Source organism: Pundamilia nyererei, unplaced genomic scaffold (genome assembly GCF_000239375.1).
Source record: "Pundamilia nyererei isolate P.nyererei 1_Seehausen unplaced genomic scaffold, PunNye1.0 scaffold00081, whole genome shotgun sequence".
Taxonomy (NCBI): domain Eukaryota; kingdom Metazoa; phylum Chordata; class Actinopteri; order Cichliformes; family Cichlidae; genus Pundamilia; species Pundamilia nyererei.
This window is the reverse complement of record NW_005187482.1, coordinates 2,093,648-2,102,866: the sequence shown is the minus strand read 5'-3', so window position 1 is coordinate 2,102,866 and position 9,219 is coordinate 2,093,648. Positions and strand designations below refer to the sequence as shown.

General features: G+C 38.7%; 1 protein-coding gene across 3 annotated transcripts; it reads left to right on the top strand.

The window, feature by feature from the left end:
* The first annotated feature begins 1,211 nt into the window (after positions 1 to 1,211).
* LOC102211224 (uncharacterized) lies at positions 1,212 to 8,152 on the top strand. Of its 3 annotated transcripts, XM_005738075.2 has the most exons (4): positions 1,212 to 1,360; positions 1,759 to 4,207; positions 5,846 to 5,931; positions 6,291 to 8,152. In XM_005738075.2, exons 2-4 carry the CDS (start codon positions 1,804 to 1,806, stop codon positions 6,390 to 6,392), a joined length of 2,592 nt encoding a protein of 863 aa, XP_005738132.1. In that variant the 5' UTR covers positions 1,212 to 1,360; positions 1,759 to 1,803; the 3' UTR covers positions 6,393 to 8,152. The 3 variants fall into 3 exon arrangements, with proteins under 3 accessions (XP_005738132.1, XP_005738133.1, XP_005738131.1); XM_005738076.1 differs by having other exon boundaries at positions 1,212 to 4,207; positions 6,294 to 8,152; XM_005738074.2 differs by having other exon boundaries at positions 1,212 to 4,207.
* The last annotated feature ends 1,067 nt before the right edge of the window (positions 8,153 to 9,219 follow it).

Here is a 9,219-nt window from a genome sequence, read left to right as displayed (position 1 = left end):
AGATAGATAGATAGATAGATAGATAGATAGATAGATAGATAGATAGATAGATAGATAGATAGATAGATAGATAGATAGATAGATAGATAGATAGATAGGTAAAGCTGAAGTCATATTATCACAGCACAAATATGAGTAAGAACAGCTGACTGTGTGTGAGTGTATCCATACTACAGGAATAACTACCAATCATATAGTGGGTAATGGAATTGCAAAATTCCATATAATGTTACACAGTCACTTAAGGAGAAGGAGGTATTTTAAAGAACTACAAATAACTACAATATTCAGACTATTATAATATTTAAAAGATCTCCAAAACTCTTCACAGCAACGATAGAAAGGAAAGTGTTCCTCTAAAGCACGGTGGAATAAATAGGTTAAGCTCATTAAGGTGCATTAATATGTCCTGTTGCTTGAGCTTTATAAACAGCGTGGTGTTACTCCTGTTGATAATCCTTAACTGCAGTGTGGCTGGCATTAAGCCCCTGAATACAGGTGTAAATATAGACTCTTAGATTTAAAACCTGCAGCTCAATAAACCAGATTATGCCAGGACATACATTTCCATATCTAAGCATGTCTTGAAAGAATTATTAAATAATTATACAAATTATTGTGTGATGTTCAGAGTAAATGTACAGTACGTGTTTAAATAGCTGTTGAGGTTCTATTTGCAAACATCTCACAGTACTTGTCAGAAATTAGCTTGATGAGTTCAGACAGAATGAAGATAAATCAGAATTTAAGGCAGACTTGCATTATGATGACATTACTTTTTTTCCTTCGTCAGAAGAAACGTCTGTACTTGACCTGAATAGGAGAGAAAAGCTACCAAAACACAAAGTAATTTAAAAACAAAAACAGAAAAAAACAGGACGTATAAATGAATGGATGGACGGATAAACGTATTTCTATTTTTGGTCCATTTTAAGTCTGCTGTTGTTTTGATCCCAACCAGATCAGCAGCTAAACAAATCCTACATTTTGAGATTTTTGGTCATATATCAAAACTACGAAGACACAGTTTAGTTAATTTCACCAGGAATTTTTTATGAACATCGACCACCTAAGTAGTGCTTACTTGAAAAGGCCTTTAATAGTACCCCATAGTCCTTTTATATAAAATAAAAAGGGTTTCATTTTCAGTGTGTGAAACTCTGTCATTCTTTACTCATTATTGTCAAAGACAAACTTGCACTTTTCACTGCCTTTGTTGCTACACATCTTAAAATTTTTGTGTTTTTTTCTTTTGTTTTGTTTTGTGTTTTTTTTTGCAATAATTGGTGCACAACCGCAGACAATATGGCAACACAGGGCACTTGTGTGGATGAGTCCTAATGTATAGCTTGATCCTGAGGTCTGTATTATCAGGTTCCTTGTATCAAAATCTAATTTAAGAACTTTAAGGTTCAGTTACTGTACTGTTACTAGACAAAAAGAAATGCTATACTGCACTGTAAAAAGAAAGAAAGAAAGAAAAACTGCACAAAGATCAAATCACACACTGGTAATTTTCTGCTAGTACACTGCTTTTAACAGATAATGCACTAGAGGTTTCTGTAAATAGTAAGATTAGACAATGCATTGTACAATAATACCGTATCGTTGCCAAATGTCGCAGATATAATGTTAACTAAAAAGGCATTTTCTTTCTTATAGTTTCTAACAGCAGTAATAATAATAATAACAATTACTAGCACTGACGCTTATAAGCCTCAATGACACTCATGTCTCTTATTTAAATTTTATTAAAAGGCAACGCAGACAGAACACCACGAACTGCTTCAAAGACGTTTCAACATGGAAGCAAGAGGTCCTAGACGCAGCCCTCAAATTCTACTTTCTGATGATGACAGTGGTCTGTGGATGAAGATGGATTCAAACCATGTGAGCAACCACACAGAGAATTTTTCAGCGACCTCTGAAGACAAAATCACAACGATCTCTGCTGCTCCCACTGCTATAATGAGGTACTACAGTGTGATGGATGATGAAGGTGCAGATGATGTCTTCATCCCTCAACCACCTCCTCCACCTCGCACGGCTACATCGCTGCCAGCAGAGAAAAGCACAGGTGCAACAGCAAGTAAGTCTGGTGTGACCCTTTCAGTTGACGCAACAGAGGCTGAAGCTAATCCAAGAGGCTTAGACTTGTCTCATAGTGAGGAGCAGTTAATGGTAGCACAAAACGAGCTGGATGAAGAGGTGACTGCAAGTGCAGTGCAGTTGTCTATGGCCAACATATCCAATGAACAAGACTCCTCTCCACCAACTTATCAAGAACAACAATCCATGGATGTGACTGGCTGTCTGATGGAAACTGGTTATGATACAGATCGAAGACCTTACGGGAATAAAGCAACAGAGAATGACAAACCTGAGGACATTGTAATTATAAGTGAAGAACAGGGAAACTGCTGGGAAGCCAATACGGAGGAAGACAATTACTCAAAACAAACACATTCAAACCACAGAGAAGACTCTGAGAATCAGATCCATTTAGACAAAGACGGAGACAAAATAAAACACAAGGACATTGGTGATTTGGATGAAACAGACTTAAAACTATTAAGAGAAAGTATAGCTATCGAGAGTGTGGAGGCAAATTCCGATGATGATTTCAAGCTCTGTAAATGCAACCAAAACAGGACCGATACAGCAACCAGTCAGGCACAGGCTGCTGACTTCCAAACAGATACGGACAAAGACAATGAAGAGCATGATGACCGTACATCTTTGGATTATAACCTCATAAAGTGTGACTGTGTGAGGAAAGAAAGCGGCAGCACAGAAATGCAAGTGCTATCCAGCTCCAAAGGTTCTGAAGAAAGAGAGACAATGGGGGAGCAAGAGGATGGAAGCAGGAAAATATCTACTGATATCCAACAAGGTGAGCAACTGCTTCATCGTCTGCAGCTGGTACAGCTACGACATGATGTGAAAATGTCAGAGAACGCTGATACCCAACAGCAGGCTGTCATGATGGATGAAAAAAAGGGCATGTTTGGGACTGAAACAGAGAATATACCTAGTGAAGAAGAGAGGGAAGAAGGCAGATTCGAAACTCTTAAGGAAGATGAAGAAAAGGTGAGCCTGATGGAAAAGGAAAATAATGAGGACAAAGACATTCAAACAAGAGCAAGGACATCTTCATCCACAATTCCAGGAGAGTCAGAAGAAGACCAGAGGGTTGTCAGAATAGATCCGAGTGACTCTAATGACAATCAGAGTGATAGCTGGGAGCCTACAGATTTGACTCCCAGTAATCCTCATGAAACTTCTAATGAAATTCCATTTCTTTCCACTGGACACCGATTTTCAGCTGCTGAAACCTACATGGAGAGGCAGCTCCATGAGGCAGCCCAGGGGAAGCAGAAGCTGCAGAGAGCTGGAGGTGTTTTCAATCTTGCAGAAAATCCAGATGTGCTGGAGATTCCCTTTAAAACAGATATCTCTCTTGAGTCACTCACTACCAAGGTAGGTACAAGCCAATGCAACGAGTGGCAATTCTCTGAACAGAAGATGCTCAAAGAGATAAGTCAGGATATTCAGAGAGAACTAGTGCTGGTCAATCAAGGTAAAATCCCAGGGGGGTACAGCAAAGGAGAGATCCGCCAGTTAAAAGAGACAAAACTGCTGTTTGAAGCCTTCCAGCAGGACAATCCGGAGGGTCCAACAAGACACCGTAAATCCCCCACAACTCTGAGGAAAGGTCACATTTACCCTTCAGTGCTAGAGCGCACACGTAGCCTTGAGATGTTTTCCCTCAAAACTTGTCCTGTTTCCAGAGCACATTCCCTTAGGCTGTACCAATCTGCAAATCTTGAGAAGGAAAAAAGTCCTGACAGCATCAGATCAAAGAGCCCAACTGGAGGGTCACGAGACAAAACTCGCTTATCCCCTTACCCAAAACAAGACAAAAACATTCGCCTGTACAGAAGCATGGACTCTATAAGCAATGACTTCTCTACGTTAGCTGTGGAGGGTAAAGCAAAGGCAGCAAATGCAAACAAAGAGTCTTCAATCCTCAAGCAAAACCCATTCTTCAAATTGCGCCCAGCCCTGGCTCTACAACCAGAGGTAGAGAAGGACATCCGAGAAGCCAAAGAAAGAGAAGAGGAGCTGCGCAAGCAGAGACGCAGTCTGTATGGAGAGAAGAGACAGAATAGTGAAGATGAACAAAAGTCACAAACACTCCCAACAGGTTAGTATGCACCTGTTTAACATCAGTTTTATACTACTTAGCAAAGTTCTTAACCTCCTAAGACCTGAACTTTCATGGCATGCATTTTTAATTTCTTTATGCTATTTGGGCTGATTGGGACCTGATAATTGTAAAAACAAAGAATTACCATATTTTCTTTTACCTGATTTTTGTTTCTGAGAAAAATGACATTCACATATGAGGACATTTGTTTTAAATTTCGATAGAATAGTGGCAGTATAATGTCCTCGTAAGTGGATATCAGGCCCTTGTAGAGCAAAATTTTGTATTTTAGTCTAGACATATATGGACGCCAAGTCCTAGGAGGTTAAGGACAGCTTTTTATACTATTTACTGAGGAACATTACTATATAATATAATTTTGGCATGATTTGACTTTTACTCGACTAAAGAATACTCCAAAGTTTTCACAGAAAAATATACTTTTTACTTGACTACAACTATTTGACATGTGAGTGCCTTCCATCAGTGATAAGCAATTGCATGAGCTCTAACCTAATTTGCTCATTTAGCTAAACATTGCTGACAATGTGAAGCATAAGATCTCTAAAATCCCATCAAGGGAAAACAAGAGCCAATTCGGTCTTTATTCATCCCACATGCCTTTTGACACTTAGTCTGAACACTTTAATGAATGCTTCTCAACATTAGCATCACATAGTTTTATCCCAGACATGTTATCAACAACTCACTGTCATTCCTGTCACTGATGGTTAAGGGCACATCATGCTGTCAGCTGTCTGATCTAAACGTTGGCTGAGGGAGAACATGAATGGCACTACCTGGAAAATTCTAGTTTGGTTATAGCCTGGTGCAAATAAAAATCAGTTCAGCCCGCTGAAATACCTATTTGAAAGAACTATATGAAGTGTAGCTTGTGTGCATTTTTTTCTCCTGTTGCATGAGAACTCAGAAATCAAGGGAGTGTGTCAATAAGTATCACCATGTTAGAATTTAGTCATCAGCAGCTGTTGTTGAAGATTGAGTTGATTCCAGGTCATGCTGACAAAGCTACAAATGTCAGTAATATGTGGAAGCAAGAAAGAGTCATTCCTAAGGTCAAAGAAGCTGTTTTGTGTTATCCTAAACATTTACAAGAGGAAACTTTGTACTTGTTTAACCCAGATACACTGATAAAGCCCGACAAGCAAAAAATTTCACGCTGAAAATATTAACGTGATTTAAAAAATAATACAAAATAAGCCTAGAATCCTTTACGTGCATATCAAAAACAAAGGTTTGTGAAACATTTTTGAAAGAATCTGTCGTTCTAAAGTGCTCACTTCCCTCCTAGATATGTAAGTGGTATCATTGCAATGTACAAGCGTCCAGCTGACTTTGTGATTGCTACACATATAGTATGCTAAATGAATGACACCGAAGTTGCGTGTGTCTGGGAAAGCATTGGTATCTTTACTATTTGCTGAGCCATTTAGAAGGCATGGAAATAAAGAAGCTCAATTACTTACTGTCATTACAATAGAACTGTGTAGATTCTCAGAACTACCCTAAAACTTCTAAAATCAGTCTAAGCAGTAGAGAGCTGCTAATCTTACCAAATATAGTAGCTTAGCTACTGAGCTACTTAGTTGTTCTTTTTCTCTTTCTGTCCTACAGACAGCAGGAAACAGTCACGGGGGAAACTGGAGCGGGTTTGGCCACCTCCTTCTAAAAAGGACCAGATAAAACTGGAGCAGATAGAGGTGATTCACCTGCAACAAGCCTTAATTCTACATTTACTGTTTTCTTCATTGTTCTGTAAAACTATTGGATGTATTGCTAAACACTGGCAAGAACAGAGGATTATAAAAAGGTTCTGTTTTGTGTATTGCACTGAATTCCATACAGAAGCATTGAAAAGAGTTGCTACAGAGCTCAGAATTTCAAATTTTGTAATACTAAACAAATACTAAACAAATAAAAGAAAAACATTAAGTTTAAAGTATCCTCTTTGTTGTAGAAATGCTTGGATAAGTATAATTGATTGTGAATTGAGAAAGCAGGAGCTAATCTCTCACTCTAAATCCAGGTTGTTTTTGTTTTTCTTCGTCTTATCTCACAGCAGGAGCCAAAAGTTCACCGAGCAGGAGGACAGAAAGCTTCTCTCTGGCAACGCTGGGAGTCCGGCCTGATCAATGGGAAGCCGTCAAAAGAAAAGAAGTGATGTTATATGTCCTGGTTCTTGAACACTACAAACAGAATATCACCAGCACTAGACTTATAGTCAAAATAACCCAAATTGTTATGCTAGTCCCAGCTTCAATACTTCCTCGCTCTTTTAACTCTGCTTTGTATCTGTGACAAATATGCTTTTTTGTATCTTTATTATTATTTTAAAAAAAATAACAATACCAGTCCATAGATTATGTTAGGAAAAACTCTTGGACCAAAACAGCCACTGTTCCAGCTGGTCCAGGAAATGACTTTGTTAGAATGCTGGCTAGCATTAGCAGCTACTTCCTGAGAACCCTGGCTAGCATTAGCAGCAGCTTCCTGCTCTGTCAGATTTAGAAAGGTTTACACTTTCAGTTGACAGTTCAACAAAAGAAGGGTCCAATCTTATGGAACAACATGGTTTATACTTTAAAAAAAAAAAATATTGTACCATAAACACAACTGTCAGTTATGTAGACAGCACTATAAAACTATTTAAGCTAGCCTACTTGTATGGAAAAAAAACCTCACAAAATATCCTTTGTGAATGTAGCATGCCTAAATCTTCAAGGGTTAACTTAGCAAGAACAAGCAATATGAATAAGAATTAAATGATGGGATGTATGGGATATATTCTTGACAATATTAATAAAAGACCAAGCTGCTTCACACTTTTTTTAGCTTTGGTGAGCCTCTTGGTTTATGAAAGTCTATTTCCAAAATGCCTCTAAGCAGGTTTCATAGGTTGGATGCACTGGTTCTGGCTGCTCCAGTCACTGTACAATGTCTGAAGGGACGCTTTACTAAGCCACTCTTACTCTTGGATTTACTCTGAGGCCACACAGAGGAGATTACACTGATCACAGCTGCTTTTTTCTGTATAGCTTGATGTATCATTTGTGGGTTTTGTTGCATATTTTCTAACAAGCCTAAAGATCATCCAAAGACCAGAAAATCCTAAATGGAGAATAATGATTATTCAAAATAAATTTACACCACTTAATCCATTGAACTGGAATGTTTTGATGCCCTCTAGAGGTTGTTTCATCTTGGAGTTGATTCCAAATTCAAGCTGGTTAAATAGAATTAAAGAGAATAGAATCAAAGAAGATAAACTTAACAAAGGCTTTATTGATTGGCCTGCAGTCACGTTTACAAGGGAGCACCTGGTTTCTAATCTCTACAGAGACAGAAGTACACAGCTTAGCCTGTCTAAGTACCATCTGCCACCCCCACTGAGTCTGCCAAAAGAGGAAAGACTTTCACTCTGCCCTTCCTGGCTTGGATATCCCAGTGTTAATTGGCTACCACTGTCATCATCCTATGAGCAGTAAGCAGTGCCAAGGCCAAGGTATCAGTGGTTTGCATTTTAACATAGATACATTAAACATCTATAACATCCAAAAATGTTGGCCTTTGAAAGTGTTTACACATGCATGAAGCCCGCCTTTATCTGGTTGGGTCTGGATCTGTAAGAGCGAGTGGCTGTACTTCTTTGTCAATGGCACCATTTGACACAAATATTTAGGACACTTCTCAAACTGAAACCTTTTGCTTTATGCAGTATTTAAATGTACTTATTAGTAATTACACATTTTCCTTTTCCAAGACCTCTGGGTGTGCTCACATGTAGCGCATGTCCTGGGAATAAATTGCAATGTTTGGGTGTGATGTATGGAAATATGGGGACATTTTGAGTTGTTAGTCTGTTTTTGAGCTTATGTTAGACGTGATGTCTAATGTAAAAAAAATAAAATAAAATACACTCATCTGCCAATCCATTAGGTACCTATTTTACAGCTTGTTAACACAAATATATAATCAGCCAAATACATGACAGAAACTCCATGCACTTAGGGATAGTGAAGATAAATTTCAATATGAGCATCTAAATGGGGAAGAAAAAAGGTGATTTCAGTAACTTTAAACAGCATGGCTGTTGGTGTCAGATGGGCTGATGTGAGTGTTTAGAAACTTCTGATTTATTTAGATTTTCCCACACAATCAGTTTTTACAGAGGATGGTTAAAAAAAAACAGATCTCTGGGTGAAAATACCTTGTAGATACCAGAGATCAGAGGAGAAACAGAGGAGAAGCTGGAAGGCAACAGTATCTCATATAACCATGCACTGCAACAAAGATATGGAGAAGAACATCATGAATGCACAACACATCAAACCTTGAAGCAGATGGGCTACAGCAGCAAAAGACCAAACGAAGTCCTATCAGGTAAGAACATGAAACTGAGGCTACAATTCATACGAGCTTACCAAAATTGGAAAATATAAGATTCAAAAAACATTGCCTGATCTCATGAGGCTGCATTTCTGCATAACATTCAGATGGTAGGGTCAGAATTTGGTGTAGACAACATGAGAGCATGGATCCATCCTGTCTCGTATCAACAGTTCCACAGCTGCTGGTGGGTATATTTTCTTATCAGCTTATCAGCCCTTAAGTACCAACTGAGCCACAGCCTACACGAATACTGTTGCTGACTATGTCCATTGCTTTATGATCACCGTGTATCCATATGTTGGTCGCTGCTTCCAGCAGGATAACACCTCAAACTGGTTTCTTGTACAAGACAGTGAGTTCACGATACTTAAATGGTGTTCAGTCACATCTCAATCCAGCAGAGCATCTTTGGGATGTGGTGATGCGCATCATGGATGCGCTGCTGACAAATCTGCAGCAACTTTATGATGCTGTCATGTCAATGTGGACTAGGACTCTCTGAGGAATGTTTCCAGCACCTTGTTGAATCCATGCCATGAAGAATTAAGGCAACTCTAATAGCAACGTGTACCTCATAAAGTGGCCGGAGAGTGAATATT

What these genes read in the sequence shown, in the direction of transcription:
- LOC102211224 (XM_005738075.2), top strand. Translation starts at nt 1,804, where the DNA reads ATGGAAGCAAGAGGTCCTAGACGCAGCCCTCAAATTCTACTTTCTGAT. An exon ending in GTCACAAACACTCCCAACAG is followed by an intron (nt 4,208 to 5,845) that starts GTTAGTATGCAC and finishes TCTGTCCTACAG; the next exon opens with ACAGCAGGAAACAGTCACGG. An exon ending in TAAAACTGGAGCAGATAGAG is followed by an intron (nt 5,932 to 6,290) that starts GTGATTCACCTG and finishes CTTATCTCACAG; the next exon opens with CAGGAGCCAAAAGTTCACCG.